The sequence below is a fragment of the Pipra filicauda genome, unplaced genomic scaffold (assembly GCF_003945595.2).
Source record: "Pipra filicauda isolate LSUMZ 115617 unplaced genomic scaffold, ASM394559v2 scaffold105_size2325265_pilon, whole genome shotgun sequence".
In the NCBI taxonomy this organism is placed as follows: Eukaryota; Metazoa; Chordata; class Aves; order Passeriformes; family Pipridae; genus Pipra; species Pipra filicauda.
The window spans coordinates 1,905,256-1,924,106 of record NW_024103496.1 but is presented as its reverse complement, the minus strand read 5'-3'; the positions used below and the strand labels follow the sequence as shown (position 1 = coordinate 1,924,106).

At 34.8% G+C, this 18,851-nt stretch overlaps 1 protein-coding gene across 8 annotated transcripts in view; it reads right to left on the bottom strand.

Moving 5' to 3' along the window:
* The window catches only part of AKAP9 (A-kinase anchoring protein 9), a 113,712-nt gene that overhangs the window by 56,287 nt on the left and 38,574 nt on the right, over positions 1–18,851 (bottom strand). For 6 of the 8 annotated variants that reach the window (XM_027749133.2, XM_027749136.2, XM_027749134.2 and 3 more), the window contains 13 exons: positions 16,280–16,333; positions 15,711–15,881; positions 13,123–13,278; positions 11,974–12,171; positions 8,854–11,301; positions 7,822–8,035; positions 6,965–7,044; positions 5,287–5,425; positions 4,755–4,876; positions 2,461–2,566; positions 1,829–2,027; positions 1,198–1,294; positions 348–440 (listed from right to left, as the gene is read on the bottom strand). In XM_027749133.2, the coding sequence (XP_027604934.2) occupies positions 348–440; positions 1,198–1,294; positions 1,829–2,027; positions 2,461–2,566; positions 4,755–4,876; positions 5,287–5,425; positions 6,965–7,044; positions 7,822–8,035; positions 8,854–11,301; positions 11,974–12,171; positions 13,123–13,278; positions 15,711–15,881; positions 16,280–16,333 (4,077 nt within the window). The remainder of the gene's footprint in view (positions 1–347; positions 441–1,197; positions 1,295–1,828; positions 2,028–2,460; positions 2,567–4,754; positions 4,877–5,286; positions 5,426–6,964; positions 7,045–7,821; positions 8,036–8,853; positions 11,302–11,973; positions 12,172–13,122; positions 13,279–15,710; positions 15,882–16,279; positions 16,334–18,851) is intronic. The other 2 variants (XM_027749138.2, XM_027749139.2) reach the window with 2 other exon arrangements.

Here is an 18,851-nt window from a genome sequence, read left to right as displayed (position 1 = left end):
AAAGTAGAAATAATTTTTCACTCTGAAAAGTGGAAACTTTTCTGCAAGTCAAAAAGTAAGTAAATCTACAAACAAATTAATATAGTCTACCTATAAAATCTTAATTTTACTTTTTGTGTTTTAGAGAAAACCACTGGATCCAAAGAAAAACAATGCATTTTACACAATATATTGAAATGTACAACAATATATGACCAGAAAATATTATGGAACTGTCAAGTGCAAAATCTTTTGAACTGATGAGCATCAGCATACACTATTGCAACTGTTCGAATTGTCAGAAATGGCAAATGAAAAATGACAGTATTTTTAAAACATATTTTAAAATAATAACTTAAAAATAATACCTTTGCTACTTCTTCTTCTAATCTTTCTTGGTACTGCTTTTCTAGTAACTGAACAACATCCAGATCATTTCGCATTTCAATCTCCCTACCAAGCTGTAAGAAAAACATGAAATCTTAGATCATGTATTTTTGATTCTATTTCACCATTTCAAGCTTCAATCTGACAAGACATTTTTTCCTCAATTGGGCTTTCATACAAGTCATATAATTTTGTACTACAACATAGAAGAACTGGGTAAAAGACTTTGCCTTGTTTTTGCTTCAAAATGAATTTTAAAACTTGAGTTTGCAACAACTCTTCTTCCAGCACTATTTGAATCGCCAATGCAGTGAAACCAGGCCAGCAAGCACAGATCACAGTACAAAACAGCATCACTATTTTGCAAAATGCAGAATTTTTGAGCCAGGTTTCCAGCACTACTAGGGGAGGAATGCATAGGCTATTTCCCATTTGCATTTGGTCTCTTAAATTCTTTGGGATTACCTTTTCAAAATTTCTCCTAAACTGTGCAGCCTATACTTCAAAAGTACCAGGACTTCACTTAAATTGCTCTTCTTTCATAACTAGTGTTTAAAGAAAAGTCACAATATTTTAAAGATTCCTGAATAAATCCCACAATTTGAACACTAACTCTCTTCCACTTCGGTAAGAAGCAGCCCCACCTAAATGTCTTGTTTCAGAGATAAAATAAATTACAATAAATAAATAAATAAAATTAAACCCAGGACCAATAAAGCAAGTTTTATTGCTCATAATTCCCAGTCCGTATTTCAATTTCATCCTAGAACCCAAAGCAGCTAAATTTTATCAACCATATGTTCATTAGCTGTCAAATGAGTTATACAATACCTCCAGTGCTTTATCTGTTCTTTTCTGATGAAGATTTTCCGTGCACTTTATTTTCCTGAAGACTTCTTTTAACTTTCTTTCTGAATCTGTAGCTACACTAAAAAGGTAGAAAAAGCAGAGAGGGGAAATAGTAATTAAAAAAATCAGTATTTCATGGCCCATGACTTGGTGAAAACCAGAATGTGTTAAGCGGATAAAAGCTTCACCACAAAGTTTAGTGCTACAAATCATTCTAGAAAATCACTAATTTCAGGCAATTATGTCTACACAAAATGTCTTTAGAAGTAAAGTATAGTGCCTGGAGTTTCGAGGGTTAAATGTGGTCTGTTGAGTTGAAGTTTTGAAATTACTGCTATAAAGCTCATATATATGAAATTACATTTATACATTATTCCAATTATCAAATCTTCCTCTATTAACTATAAATGCTGCACTACTTAATTTGCAATGTTTATGTCATTTCTTTGTAAGACTCTTAACAACTCCGAAGGAACAAAACCACAGAAGAGCGATGTGTTTATAGAGAATTTCTCAAATTTTGAAATAAAACACACAGCTTTACAGGAATGATTATTTAAAACATGTTTGGTATACAGTGCAAAGATGTATGCATTCAAAACCTGATGAATACCTTGTGTGGTCAGAGGACACCTCAGCACTCTCAAGCTTATCCTGCATATGGGCAATCTCTGTAGTGTACCTCTCTTCGCTTTCTTTCAGCTGCTGTTGGAAATAGGACCGGAGGTGTTCCAGTTCTTGAGCATGCTGTTCCTCAAGTTGTTTTTTAAGGTTCCCTATCTCCTTCGAACAGTACTCTTGAATTGTAGGATCTACATGTAGGTTATTTGATGGGGGGGTGAGGAGGAAAGAAATGACATTGAATTAACTTCCTCACAAGTATTTAGCAGTGATGGACTGCATAATTAATGTAACTAAAAACCAGTTTCTGACATCCTATCAATTACTTTTCCATAACAAAGAATGATAACCTTATCTTCCATTTTGCAAAATTATATTTGATATGGGTAACAGAACTTTAATTATGGAACACTGAAAAAGATTAAACCAAAACTGTTTCACAGAATACAATTCTGAAATATTTTAGAGATTGAAGAAAATCAGACTATTGTACTACAAAATCTGAAAAAAACTCTTATGTGCTTCAAGTTGTAGTAAGCCATAAATCAGTTAAAATTCAAAGTCATTGTCTTTTCTCTCTCTCTGAATATATATACATTAAAACCAGCATATGTATCTTTTTACCCATTAGACTCTGTGAAGGAATCTTCACACTTTCCTTTCTTGTTTCCAGATGGATAGGTTCCTCTTCTTTCCTTCCTTCTGAAGAGGATAGCCATGGTTCTTTGACCTAAAAAATAATCAAGTTAATGCAATTAAGAACAATTTGTCTAGCAATAATGCAAAAATTTTAACTGCAATTATAAACATGTAAGAAAGGTTGGTGGCCAATGCACAAGAGTGTAACCAGTAAAACAATGTGTTTTATTTCATAGTCTGAGTGACCAAGTATACATTTATATTTATTTAACCAGCCCGTGCAGAATGTTCACTGTAAATCTCAAACTCTTCTCTTTGGATATAAACTGTTAAGTCATAATTCCTCTGACTCCAGAAGCACTATACTTCCTCTCCAAGGAGAGGAAGACACTAATATCCTCCTCTCAGGCCAAAGATGCAGTTTCCACATACAAATTTTTTTTGTACATATATATCCATGAGTACATGTGACCTGCAACCATGTCTAGATATAATTGGCTAGTGTACTGTATTTAATGCATGGAAGTACCTAACTCCAATTTTACTGATAATATTTGTCTTTAGGGATCCTAGGCCCCTGAGATGTCTGTAAAATTTTGAAGCAAGGAAGACAATCTTGGTAGAGGAGGATCAGACGAGGGAACAAACTGGACATGGAACAATTTGGTGCTGCCTGATGGGGTACACCAAGGAGTGCTGAGGCAGCCGGTCCATGTTATCCCGAGGCCATTCTCCATTATCTTTCAAAGGTTACAGTGATTGAGGGAGGTTTCTGAGCACAAGATATCAGGTGATATCAGAACTATTACTATTACCATGATACTATTTAACCTTTTCATTAAAGTCCTGGGTGATGGAACAAGAGTACACACTCAGCAGGTTTGCCGACTGTACAAAACTGGAAGAAGTGGTTGACAAACCAGATGGTTTTTCTGCTCTTTCGAGACCTGAATAGACTAGAGACATGGGCTGAGAGGAGATCATGAAGTTCAACAAAGGCAAATGCCAAGTCCTTCAACCTAGAGTGGAACAGCCCTGTGCACCAGTACGTGCAGAGAATTGACTGGGTAGAAATGCAGCTTTGCAGAAAAAGTCCTGGGGGCCTTGGTGTGCACCAAGTCAAACAGGAACCATTAACGTGCCATTACAACAGAAGCCTCTTGGGCTGCATTAGGAAGAGTGTTTGCCACCAGGTTGAGGAAGGTGATCCTTCTTCTCCACTCAGCAGTGGTGAGACATAAAACATCTGGAGTGCTGGGTCCAGAGTTGCACTCCCAGTATGAGAGAGAAATGGACATACTGCCATGAGTTCAGCAGCGAATTATAAAGGAGATGGGAGGCCCAGAGCATTTGTCTTACAAGGAGAGTTTGAAAGACCTGGGAATGTATAACCTGAAGAAGACACAGTTGCCCACAGGGCTTGTGGAGTCTCAAAATTTGGCTGGACACAGTCCTTGACAACCTGCTCTAGCTGACACTGTTTTGGGCAATGGTTTGGATTAGGTGAACTCCAGAGGTGCCTCCTAACCTCAACCATTCCACAATTCTGTGACACGGGCAGCAGCTTTCTCCATTTTATCAAATCATTGCCTTGCTCTGCCACTCAGTCAGGATACATAAAGACAATTTCAAACATATTCCTCACTCATCCAGAGGGTTGAGGGAGGTGATTGTCCCACTCTACTCTGCATTGGTGCAGTCTCACCTTGAATATTGTGTGCAGTTTTGGTCACTGCAATATAAGAAAGACATTAAGCTATTAAAGAGCAGCCAAAGGAGGGCAACAAGGATGGTGAAGGGCCTTGAGGGGAAGCCGTATGAGAAGTGGCTGAGGGCACTTTGTCTGTTCAGCCTGGAGAAGAGGAGACTGAGGGGAGACCTCATTGCAGTTACAACTTCCTTGTAAGGGACAGAGGAAGGGCAGGCACTGATCTCTTCTCTGTGGTGACCAATGACAGGACCGAAGGGAATGGCCTGAAATTGTGTCAGGGGAGATTTACGTTGGATACTAGAAAGAGGTTCTTCACCCAGAGTGTGGCTGGGCACTGGAACAGGCTCCCCAGGGAAGGGGTCACAGCACCAAGCCTGACAGAGTTCAAGAAGCATTTGGATGGTATGCTTGGGCACAGGGTGTGGCTCTGGGGAATGGGTGCAGGGCCAGGAGTTGGACTTGATGATACTTGTGGGGTCCCTTCCAACTCAGCGTATTCTCTGATTCTGTAATTCATGAAGCAGAGAAAATTCAGATGCTCATGTACTCGTATGCTATAAAAGTTTACCTGTTTACAATCCTTCATCAGCTGTGTTTGAAGTGCTTTCAGCCTGCTGTATTCTTCCATTATCTTGTGTAGAAGTGCATCCATATGTTCTTGCACAGTTAAATTACACAAAGAACCAGGGACTTTAAAAAAAGAAAACAAACATTTTACCATAAATTTTAATACAGATGATTTGTTCACAAGTTCTCCCCTGAAGAACTGTCTGATAAACACTACATTATTGAAACAGGTGAAGGCCCTTCCTTATGTTTTGTAATATATGTATTTTTTTATACAGCTGCTAGCTTCTTCTACAAAAGGAGGAGGAGAAAAACCCCAAACAAACACCTTTTAATACCAATTTCCAATATAATGAAAACAGCATAAGAAAATATTCATAATAAAAAATAAGAGCATTTCAGAATAATAACGAAATCTATAAAGCACCTATGTAAGCAGACAAATTAGCATGTGAACAACTAATGGAAAATTTGCCAGATTGAAGTACTTGAAATCAGTACTTTTAACCAGCATGATAGTACAATGTCATTACCTTGAGCTTGATCTCTGTGTATTGGTAATTCTACACTCAGTTTTTCTTTCACAACAGCAGGTTTACTGCAAATTTCCTGGTCCTTATCATCAACTTCTACAGCAACTGAAGAATGTTCATTCTGATTGCCACACAAAACCTGTACAACAAATTAAACAAAGCAAAAAGTAAAGAATTTTTTATTAATTTATCAATCACAATTCACAAAGAAAGTAAGAAAAATAGTGGGAGGAAAGTAGTATCTTGTGAGTATTAACTGCAGTGAAAATGATGGCTTAGATGTTCTGTTGAATTGTAAGAACCCAGACAATCTTTAAAGCTTCTGAAAAAAGGAACAGATATGAAAAGACTTTTCAGCTAAAACATAAATGCACACATTTTCAAATCATTATTTAATTTGGAACTGCCAAGTATTGAAATCTTGCAAAGAAAGGCCTCCTTTATTAATGTGGAAAGCAAATTTACATTGTAGATGTTGCATTCTCATAAGCTGCAATTTTACTTGGAAGAAGGATTCCCCTATGGCAGAAATTTGTATCTTTTTAGAGATTACAGCTCCTCTTGCTCTTTAAGTGCTGAACAAATTGGATAAAAGGGTATGGCATAAGAAAACCAAGTCATGAACAGAATGCCTCATATTTGTTGGTGCTATATGGTCAACAAAACAGTTGCCATATTCACAATGGGCAGGCAAACAGAAGACGGTCATATGATTTCTGAAGATAAATGACACTTGAAAAGAAACAGTTTGCTCAGAGCACACAGTGCTTTATTTTTAAGACTTCAGACTCAACAGACACCAAATTCAATTTACAAAAATAAAATCATAATTTCTCCAGAAGCTTAACATGGAATCACACAGATCAGCAGCCTTTTTCACAGCTGTGAAACAACTAATGCTGAAAACTCTCATTCAGCTGCCACTTTCTGTTAGCTATCGGGAGTCCTGCTTAATCTCTCCTATGTTGGATCTCAAGTAAAAAAGTTCTGCTATTCACTTTCCTGAAAAAGTGCTGAAAAAAGTCCAGCAAAGAAGGAAAAAAACACCCAAACCACAGACCTCATCCATTTGAAGTATTTTAGAATGGAAAACCATGGCTTATAATGAATGATGAAAGTAGCTTAATTTATCTAGAAATAAGTTTAATAAGTAACTTGATTCCTGGTCAAAAAGTACCTGAAAGGGCCACTGATTTCTTAGACTCTACAAAAAAAAAATGGCAAAGAAGTATTATTGGTGATAGGTACTAGAATAGAGACTAAAAATATGCTTCAGTTGTTGACTATAATATTTAGTTACTGAAAACAATATAGACAACAATTTTCCTAGATTCTGAGACAGTTTTAAGTCTTTGAAAGATATGCTGCAGTGGAAGGTGATAGAAAGGCTACACAAAAGGAGAAAAAAACCTCCTGATGGTTTCTCGGAAAACCCCAGCACCTGGAGACACATTCCCACGTAGCAAGTTTAGGGAAAAAAAAAAACCAAACAAAAACCCCTTGCACTGCTATTTTGGAAGCTCAGGTTTAGCAGTCTCTATTTTCAGATCAATGCAAAGAGAAAAGCTGCAAAGAAAACCTGTAAAGATAATGTAGAAAAATATGAGGATTCTCTGTACACATAATTTTTTGTTTCCAAAATTTTCATTTTAAAAAAAGGCTTTTTGTTAATTCTTACCTGAGCAAGCCTGGAACATTCCTCAGTTACAGCTTCATTGAGTTTTTCTATAAGTCTTTGTGTAGATTTCATGTCATCATCTATGAATACAAATTATTCACATTATTTTTAAACACTAGATGCAAACCAACTTTTCAAAGGCTTATTTCCTGCACAGTGAGACTGCCTTTTCAGTTTTTAGCAAGGCATAGTTTTTGTTCCCCTGTTTCTTGTTCCAAGACATGGATAGATTCAATTATTATGGTTGAGCTGCATGTTCAAGAGTAGCAAGAGATAAGAAATGGCTTTGTGTGTTAGTGGCCTCTAGAAAGATACAACCACAGAAACATATTAGAGGGTAAAGAACTCAATGCCAAAAATTTACCCAAGAGCAAATCATGGGATGACAGTAAAAGCAAAGATAGAAAACCATCATGATAACGTAAAAGCTCACTGAGGCAAAAAGTTGTAGTAAAGTTTACTTAACATGGGCAGGGAGTCAATACAGGAATTCAAAGAACAGAGAACAGAACAAGTCCAAAAATATTTTGTTGATGTATTTACTCATTATTTCACCTTACAGATCAATCTATTATATAGTCCTTTAGAATTAATGGAGCTAATAGAAATAGAAAACAATGACCTGTAATACTTTTTATTCCCTATTTTTTTTATATACTGTTTTTTAAAAGTTCCCTGAGTAATAGACTACAGGCAATGGGTAAACAATTTGGTACAAAACCACTTCAAAGTGTTCTATAAAAACAATTTATTGGACAGCTACACACACAAACTCTTGTGCTTGTTTGTTTTGTCGGGTTTTTTTAAGATATTGTTTTTCATATGAAGATCTTCACTCAAAAATTTGGTCAAGTTACCTGTTTGCTGAACTTTCAAGGTCTGGAGCTCCAGCTCATGCATTTTTTTAAGATCATTCACCTCTTGTAGATGACTGTGAACAAGTTCCTCTTTAAGACTGCAAAGTGCACTTTCTTTTTCTGCTTTCAAGTATTCACGAACCTGGTCTACATGAGCTGAATAAACCAGGGATAGGCAAATCCGCTGTGCTTCCATTTGTAGCTGTAAATCAGTCTTTGAATAAAAAGACACATTTTACAAAAAGTGAGAAACAAGAAAACAGAAAGTCCCATCTTTGCAAATTTCTGTGATTAATAATGTGTTGAATGGAATGCTGCACATACGGTATGCATTAGGGTAAATTTAAACATGCATTATTTGGAAAATTGAGTTTTAACAAAATAACAATCCTTTTTATATTGCCTGCAGTTCGTTTACAATACCAAAGAATACAAGCAAAATTGCTCCAGCAAAACTTAGAGACTGGTTAGAATCACACGATTTGCATTATTTCTCATGCTCACTTCCAGATACGTTTCTTAAGAAGTGATAACCACATATACACAAAAATTTTGATAATGTAATATTAGTATTTCACAAGTTTGATATTTCAAAAATTTGAACGAGATGACTGATGAAGTTTCATTATTTTTTACATTGTTTGAATGAGCACTTAGAGAACTGAAAAGCTATTCACAGAATAAAAACTTACCTCCTGAATAAGTTTTCCCCTCATGTAAGTGAAACACTACACCAAAATATGAAGTGCTCTACTCATCTTCTTACCTTTTTTTGTTGTTGTTAATTAAATCTAAGAGAAAGAGTGTTTCTTTCATTGAAAAATACCATCCTCATACACATTGACCAGAATTACAATTGCATTCATTCATGTAACCCCTTTCAACCACTGGCCACAGTGACATGCACACACACACGACACACACCTGTACTTCAAAGCAGCTAACAGGAAAAATACAATGCAAATTTCCAAGTGCAAGCTCCTACAAATTCTCATAGGCAAATTATTTTCTATACTGTCTTATGTAACATACCTGTTCTGATTTTAAGGCATCCACTTGCTGCTGAAGATTATTATTTTCACTTTGTGCAACGGCTACTAATGATGCTTCATCTGTCAGCCTGTCTGGCATCCCATGTAAATGTTCTACAAGAGACTGCTGTTCTGGTTTCAGCAGTTGTTGGACCTCCTTTCTTTTTGTTACCTCATGACTCCTATCTTTACCCAAAGCTAGATTTCCCCTTACATTTATTCCTTCATCAGTTTTACTCCTCGGACCAGGGGGTTTATTTCTACTTTCAGATGCTGTAGTAGCAGTCTTCAGAGATTTTCCTTTAGAGTATTTTGTCTTAGAGTCATTACTACTACTATTTCCTTTCTGAGCACGGCTATTTATGACTTCTAGTTCTTTACACTTTGCTAGAATTTGTTCTTTCTCATCTTTTAAGGATTTGATTTTTTCATTTAAATGACAAATTTCACTATCCCTTGACTTTAATTGTTCAGAGAGATCAGAAAGTCTCAGGGACAATTCCAGTTTCTCACGCTGAGTCACCTCAAGCTTTTCCATTAGTTCTGTTGCATCTTTCTCAACAACTTCTCCAGCCTCAAATGTGTCTGCCCTGGACACCTTGATTTCTTTACTTCCTTCAAAACCACAAGTTTTAGTTTTAAATAAACCTGGTCTATTACTTTGTAAATGGTGAAGTTTTTCATTCAAAGTTTTGAGTTTGCTTTTATATTCAGCTTCCTGCTTCATCTTATTCTCTTCTAATTCCGTTTTTGCCTTCAGAAGAGTTGCACATTGTTTCTGCAGCTCTTTATAATTAGCTTCAAGTTTTTTCTCAGTAAATGAAAAGGCACTCTTTTGCCTTTCACTGTCCTCTTGGAGTTGACTGTTTTGGTTTTTAAGTTGCTCTTTTTCAGTAATCAGCTTCTCTATTCTTTTTTGCAAGTCCAAAACTTCTGTCTCAGAGTTAACACTACTGTTACAAATTACGTTTTCTTCAGAGTTTACCAACATACTTTTTAATTTCTCTTCCAGAGTTTCATTTTTCCCCTTAAGAACACTATTTTGGGTTTCTAGTTCTGAACATTTTTTTTGAAGGCTATCCTCTCTCTCCCTCATTTGTTCCTGCATCAATTCAGTTTTAAGCTGCAGCTCTTGAATTTCTTGTTCAAGGGTACCCTTCTCTTTTTCCTCTTGCCTAAGCACTTCAATCTCCTTCTGCAGTTCATGTATTTGAAGTGTCATTTCTTCAGATTTAGAATTTACAATAGACTGCTGTAAATCTTTCAGGTTCGTAATCTCTAATATCAACTGATTTTGCTTTGTGATTAAGTTGTCCTTTTCATATTGCATGGCTTCTATCTTTTGACTCATTTCATTTTGTACCTCATCTAACTGCTGTTTATGGTGCATATTCAAGTTATGTTTAAGGCTTTCCATGTTTACCATGTGCTCATTTTTTAAGTCTTCTTTAAGTCTGGAAAGTTCCTCTTCATGACTAAACAGAAGTTTTGTTCTCAGTCTCTCTAATTCTGCTTCTTGAGATTCTGCCATTCTGTCCAAAACTGCATCCTTCTCCCTTTCTAGCATTTCCAGTTTTATTTTGTAATTTGTGACTTCAGCCTCATGTTTTAATTCCAAATCCTTCCTAAATTCCGATGCAGAAGCCAGCTGAGTTTTTAAATCTTCAATCACAAACTGGTATTTTTCAGTTTCATTTAGTCTACATTCCATATCCACTATAGTTTGCTTGGCTCTTTGAACCTGCTCTCTTGAAAAATTCAGTTCTTGGAGAAGATCTTCAATTCTAGTTTGCTGAAGAGACTTCTCTGCTGAAATTAATTCCATCTGTTGTGACAATTCTTGCTTTATTTTTTCCCTTTCCTTATCAGCATCTTGCAATTTCACATTCAATTCATTAATTTTAATATTCATTAAATGCATTTGATCTTTATTAACATTCTCATTCAAAGACAGACTTGAAGTTTTCTCCAATTCTACTTTTTGTTGCAAAAGACGCTGCTCTATTTCCACCGTATGTTGCTTAATTAATTCTTGCTTCATTTGTACAATCTGCTGGCCGTGCATTTCATCTAATTCAGCCTGAAGTTGTGCCAGTCTCCTTTGTGTTTCTAGTTCCATTCTTTGCACAATGTCAGCTTCAGACTGGCTGTCTTTATAACATCGTTTCTGCAATTCTTCCACAGTTCCCATTAATTGCTTTATTTCATCAGAACATTGTCTTTCTTTCTGTTTGTAGGTGGTAAGTTCAAGTCTCATATTAGTTATCTGCTGGTTCTTTAGTGAAATCTCTTCTTTTGATTCTTCAAGTAATTTGCTGACATCTGATAATTTTTCCATAAGATGAAGTGAATTTTTTTCTTCTTCCCCAAGTTTTGCTTCCAGCTCTTCAACTAATGCTTCTTTTTCCTGTATTTTACTCAAATCTTCTCCCTCGTTTTTCTGTTTTTCCTTTAAAAAATAAGCAAAACCATGTTCTTATTTTTAGCTAATTATATGAACACATAAGAACATTTACAGACTTGGCTATTTAGCCTTTTTTAGAATGCTAACTGATAAAAAATAAATATATATTACTTTTTGACCTCATCTGGAGGTTTTCTGTACCCTTGGAATAACTGAGAATCCCTACCTCATCTTCATCATCATTTCCCTTCTCCTCCCCACTCCTCCCTGCCTCCCCCACCCTCTCTTATCACTTCTAACGACATTTAATTTTTTAGGTGCTTTTAAAATGTTTTTCATGAAGGATAATTAAAAAAAGTACATGAAGAAAAAAATTTCCTCTTTCCTTAAGACAGAAAAGATTGTTCAAACAAGTAATTTAAATTTTTTTTCTAGAATAATGTCATTCAATGAAGGCATTCTAACACACAGTATAGTTTCATATTTTGCTGTACATATTTCTGCAACTTTTAAAAACATAATACACAAAATTGACATAAAATTTTCAGTTTTAAATTATACACATATTATGAGTTAATTAACAGAAACAGTCCTAAAATCTTCATATGCATTTTACACAACCCACTCATTATCTGTGCTTTGGTCCTTATATTTCAAAGGAACTACAAAATCCTGAAAAGAGTTTAGGAAAAGAGATCTGTGTAGTAAGGAACATACCATTTCGTATCTTGTGATTTTCTCTTGAAGACGTGTTATCTGTTCTTCAAATTCTTCATTCTTTTTTTGATAATTCTTTAGCAGACATTCTTGTTCTTCTAGCTGTTGCTGATGTGAAAGTATCTGTTGCTTGGCTTGCAATAAATCAGCAGCTGTGCAACTATGGCTGCTGTTCCTTAGGGCTTCACTTGCCTGCAACTTGAATGATAAAGAATAAAACCTAAAATACATCACATTTTTCAAAACCAGCTTGCACTACATACAGAAAGAGTGATCTTTACTTTCTTCTTCCATATTGCAAGCCCAAAGATTATTGCACAAATTTCTAAGTTATTTTGGAGGAACTGAAATATCCTTAATCGTTTGGGATGGCTAGCCAATAGAAAGATATTTAATACTAATTAAATATTAATGGTAAGCTAACATAGGAGAGCAGTGTCTCAGAAACATTACTAAGTAGTAAAATCAACTAGTTGCAACTACTGAGCCCAAAATCAGAGTTTGAATAGTAAAAGCTCAGGCTTCAGAATATAGCCTGCTTGAATCTGAAAATAAGCTATAATAATGTGCTCAAACAGCACAGAATACTACAATATTCAACTGCAACACTGTAAGCTGTAGTCTGAGTGTTTATAGCACCTCAATCCCCACACTTTTTAGAAGAAATGTTTTTCTGAAGCTTCACTTTGTTATTTAAATTATCTTCTAATAATACCACAAAAGGCAGGTTTTATCTAAAAATATAGGATGGACTGCAGCACGGTATAGTGTCCCATGTAAGTTGATGGCTGGATCTCTTGATTTCAAAGGGAAAATGTTAGATTTCTGCACAAAGCTTTGAAAACTAATTACACAAGTGTTTTTCCCCAAGATAACTGCCATAATTCAGTACTTATCAGAAGCTATAACCACATACTAGAAAAGAAAACAGACTAATCTTTATAATTTCATAGTTAATTAGTAAAATAAATCAGGTACTATAACAACAACAGTAGGACCAGTAAAAGGACTGTTGATCTATACAAAGAGACTAATTCTTCAAAAATGCACAAAAAATTGTGTGCTTCTGCAGGAAGTAGCTATTTATGGAGTCTCCAAAGCAACATCTATTTTCAAACCCAAATAAATATTGGTAGCTCTGTAACTCACATGCTGAAACTGAATTTGCAGTTTTTGACTTTGCTCAGTAAGCTCCAAGAACTCCCTCATAGTTTCATCCTTTTCTTTCCGTGCCTGCTGCAGGTTAGTAGTGAGCTGAGTGATAATGTCATCTCTTTTTTTGATAGCCGCTTCAAATTCTTGCAGCTATAAAAGATAAAATTTAAACTATTAATACATAGAAAAGCCACAGACAAAGTAATACTAGCTAATTTTAGTTAAGTAGGAATAAGTCATCTCCATTTCAAAGATGTCATAGTACTAAAGCATTTATGTTTTCACAAACTCTATTTGTAAATATTTCAGAAACAATTTTCCCCCCATCTAACAGTATATGACCTCTCCATAAAATATAGTTAACAAATAACAAAATCTGCACTTTTAAGAAGGTTAATTAGTTAAATATATCACTTGCTTTAAAAATAAAAAGCACATAAACAAACTATCATAAAGGAAGCCAGAATATCTACTAATAGTGTTTCAGCAATTTTGTTCAACTACTCATGTTCTCACACTTTTTCCACAATAAATTCAAGTCTTCTGTCACTGAAAGTGCAATAAATTGCATTCATCGTACTAAAAGGATGTAATAGATACCATGCAATATCCTACATTGTGAACCCAGAGGAATTATTCATAACTACATGAAAACATCAGTTCAAGCTGCAAAACTGATACAGCATATTTAATAGAAGAATCTTCTGTAATTTGTAATGATGAAGAAATTATAAGAGTACAAAAAATCCTTTGCAACTGTTTTATTTTTTTCTAGGATTACACTCAAGCAGTCAGAAATTTTACAATACTAATTGGTAATATTTTTGTGTGCATTTATATAAACATGTTACTCACTTTAAAGTCCATTTTTTAATCTGAACTCTTTGAAGGCTAGTGGAAGTCTCATCTCTACATATTGCAAATTTCTTAAACCGTTAGTTGCCCTCTCTAACTGTTTTGTTTACAGTCTTCCCCTGCAAAATCTTCACTGAGTTATGTGATGAGTCTTGGATGCTAACAGTAAAATACTTCCAGATAAAGTTTATTGATTTAGAGGACAGGGACATAAAAACCAAAAGTCCCAACCAAAAAGTCTCTGCCTAGCGAAACTAGGCAAAGAATTTGAGGAAATTATTTTAAAGTTCTTTTCAGAACACTGGAGTGAACTCCTACTTTAAAAGCACGGGCCTTGTGGAAATAATAGATGTTTGTTACAGTAGAGAAAATTAGGCACAGATCAGGAACATAAGTATGTCACACCTTTGCTTTTGCATCTGTTCAATGAAACCAAATTAAAAAATTTGTCAGCTCCACTCCACACAATGTTATATAATTTTCAACTTTCTAAATTCCATTTCTGTTCTTGACACAACAGGTAGAACTAAAGCACACAATTATCTTTCCCAATCCCCTTTTACAATTCCTTTTGTTTCTTCTGAAAAATAAACCACATGCACTTCTCGACTGAAATATTATGCACTGTACCACTATCATACAAAAATATGCTGCAACTATTAAAAAATTATTGTACCACAGCCCAAAGCCCCAGATTTTAATGTACTTTTAGTTTAAAAATTGCAATTATAGCCATTTAAAAAACGCAAACATTTTTACTTTCAGCTCTTTCAGAAAAAACTAACAGTAGTTACAACTTTAAGAAACTAAAATTATGCTTATTTTCTTTATTATGCTATAATTATGACTATTATGTTTAGCACAACAGATACAAGAAACAGTAATTAAAATTCAACACCGGATAAAACCCACTTAACTGGTGATATTGTGGAAAACACATCTATTTTCACAGTTCTGATACAAATGCAAGCAGAAAAAAATTATAACTGTGCAATAATAACGGTGAAAATAACTGAATATTAGAACTTTGTTTTGTTTTTTTCATTCTCTAGTACTTTGCAAAAAAATAGGAAAACAGTGACATAACTTGAATCCAAATTAAAAGAGAGAGACAAATAAGACATGAAGCACTACAAATCATTGACTTGAGTGGGTTGTACCACTGGCTCAAATTGGAAGAATATTCCTTACTTTATAAACTAACTTTATACTTCAATGGTATTTTTAAAATAAGAAAATCTTCTCTGTAAACCCAAATTATTAGATGTTTTTAATTAAAACATTCTGACACAGTTGTTTTTGTATTTCAGGCTGTGAAGTCTGACAAACAAATACATTTTGGTTCAATTATATTATTCCCTAGGGAGTAAAACCTGAGTTTTTTTGATCTTGGAGGAACAGGAAGGCATCAAAGACATACAGTCTTTGCCTAACTACAGATGAATTAGGGCTTTTCTTGAAGAAAATTGTCTTTCCACTCCGGATTTGAAGAAAGTCACTGGCATTTTAGTCACAAAATACAGAGAAAAAGGACACACAACAGAAATGCCATTCAAAGTAATAGAGCACATGGTATATGATTGAAAGAAATTATGTGTAATTAATGTGACATCACACACTGACTGCATTCTGAACAGCTGCCATTAAGTGTGAACTCTTTCTGTTGATGCTCTGCATTTTTGCATGTAAGCAAACAGCAAGTAGAAAGCAACATAAGGTAATTATACCTGTTGCAATCCTTCTGTACCATACGCTGCCCTCATTTCTTCTATCTCTCTGCTTAGTTCTTCCATCTCTTGTTGTTTCCCAGTCAATTCATTCTCCATCACCGTTAGCTGCGTGTGAGAGTGCTGCATTCCATGCTCTGAACGAATCTCTCCAACTCCAAATTCTTCTTCCTAAATCAATCCAAGTTCCTTTACACACCATTTTTTATCTTTTATCACAGTAAGTAAAGTCAAATATTAAATTCTGTACCAAATGCCACCTTAGAACATTAACATACAATACAGCATCAAAGATCTTATTGCCATAGTAACCTCCTTTGTTAATATAATTCACACCTCAAAAGCAATGACATAAAGCAATTCTGCTTTATAATCTTAGCCTTAATAGATGGAGTAAATTGGCTTGCATTTCAAGTTGAATGATATACTATATTAATATAGCAAACAATGCAGATGCAAAGCACAGCATGCAAAATAAAGTATTAGTCAGCAACACAGTTTTTGTTCAAAACAAATTGAGGTTTTTAGTATTCTCCATTAGTATTACAATTCAATTTGCAATACTGTACCCTGATTAAGTCTGTAAGTACAGCTGTTCTTGTCTCAAAACTGCAACCATTTACCTGTATAAAGACAATTTCTAATACATTATTTGAAATAATGCTTGATTTTCTATTTCCCATTTATTTGAATCTTATGTGGCAATTCCTTCAGGCCCACAGGAATTGTTATATTTATTTCATTTGAAATACAAAATAGCTTTATATATAGCAAAATGCATCAAAGTAAGCATAGGTAACAGGTAAAACATCTAAAATTGCAAAAATAGATACTACCGTTTTAAAACAAAAATCTTATTACAAATCTAAACATCTAGAGAAAACAAAGGAATTCAGACTTAAAGGTCAACGCAAAGCTTTATACTTTAAATTATTAAAATACAGTACTATTGCATTTTAAATCATAGGTTTAATATTTCTATATATTATTAAACATAGTTATGCTTTCCAAAAAATTGTTATACACCACAAGATTTAATCTTTCTGAAAGCCACTTTTCTCTCCATAGTGGATGAAAGACAGTATCATAGACTCTCATCCTCAATTTGAAGGAATTTTGTGAAATTGAAAAAGAACAGAAACGATACATTTGACATAAGACATTTGAAAAAAAAATCCACTTTCACTCACCTAACACTGCAAGCCCTTTCAGCTTCTACGAGAATTTTGGTTCTACAGACTGTGCAAACCAATAACAACGAATCTCCAAAAGGCAAGCACAGGTCAAAGTAGCAGTTACAGGTTAAAAAAAAAAAATCAAAATGAAAAGAACATTCTGTGTACATGTGAGGAACCATAAAACAGATAGGCAGGCTTTTAAAAGAGCAGACCAATGTATAAAAATGAGAAAGCAAGAATAGCTGTATTTCTCCTCGGAGCTGTTTATTACATCCAAGCCTGAAACAAAAATAATGGTACTAGAAATGGAAAGGCATGATAGTATTTCACACCCAAATACTATGTTTAAAACAAAAAAAAAGGAGCTATACTGCTCAGACATCTGCCATAGCCTAGGTCAGGGCTTACTTACAAAGAACTATCATGCCTAAGGAAATCAATAAGTGCACTGTAACAAATGGGATCAATATAGTCATTGAGTTGGTATTAAGAGAACGAATAAATCTGCATTAGAGAAGAATTTGCAAGGCTGACAGTGCCCTCTCAATTTCTGATTTTCTCAGTAAAACGAAGGCACCACAGAGAGATTACTACCTTAGTTTAGAAAGAATAAAGAAAACTGCAGCAAACGGCAGTCCAGGCAACTCATAGAGGTACTGTGTATCATTTGTGTATTGCCAGATGTTTGCTCTATGTTCAGATACACAAGTGTCTACAAAGCGCCTGGCACCAAAGTCTTTACGCAGATTTTGGCTCATGCCCCAGATTAGTAACACTAGTAGTTCAATAGAAACTCTATTATGTAAACCTTCCTTTCCTTTTTTTAACTCCCATTTTATTTAGGCTTAATTGATAAAGATGTAGTATATGATTATTGTAATCTACAACAGTGGACATGCTTCTCTTCCTGTGAATCACAGCTATGTGCAACAAAGACTCTTGGATGCTTTCTAACAAGAGCTAATAGGAAGGGCATGAAAGCCTTATCTCATTAGATGTTCCAGACTCCTTAGCAGCTGAAAATTCTATGAAAGACCTTTAACTTATAAAAGGAATTTTGCTACACACATTGAGAACAACTGCCTAGAACATCAGAAATCCTGCCTCATTTCACAGTAGCCTAGGTCTTAGACATCATACGAGTAAGTGAATCGCGGTAACATGGCAGTCCATGTTGTTTCTCATCTGATACCTTCTTCTTTCAAATGCCTTATGTCTTCTGGCAAAGTGAAAGTTGAAACATGACAAGACAACAAACAGCACTGCTATACGTGAAAAAAAATGCCAAACAGCCACAGCAGGGTGCTGTGTTGAGGGAAACCTTGGGAGGAGCCCGGCAACTCCTGGTTTGATAAATTCTGCTGTGCCAGAGCAGATAGAAAGTTGGGAATGAGTTAATAGCTTCAAAATATCTTAATTTAGAATTAATTTTTCACTCATCTGCAATATATTAATTCAGTACTCCAGATGCCAACTTGAGTGTTACTAAATGTCTGGATAAGGCCTATAGGACTCCTGTGTTTTGTCTTATGGCCTCAGTGATTTACCCATATAGAGATCTGCAAGTCCACAAATACTCTTAATGTGGATTCTTACAATTTCTTCTTTAAAAGCTTTGCAGTTCACCTTTAACACTGAAATCCTTAGGCCTTAATACCTTATGATGTTCTTAGTTAAACATTTAAAGAAACAATCAAACCACACACATTTTAATATAATGGAAGCAAGAAGTAACAAGAGCTCTGGATAAAATTTGCATAATCAAATAAACACAAAATTAGAAAGGATTATATTTTACAATACATTAGCTACTCAGCAGCAACAGTTCTGGTGAACAAAGGATATGAAACAAATGAAGGTTATGGAAGTCCCTCAAAGGACATTCTGTCTGATTGTTCTTCCTTCTTCGTATTTTCAAAATAACTCACAGAAACAGTATTTACAATTATAAAGTAAAATATAA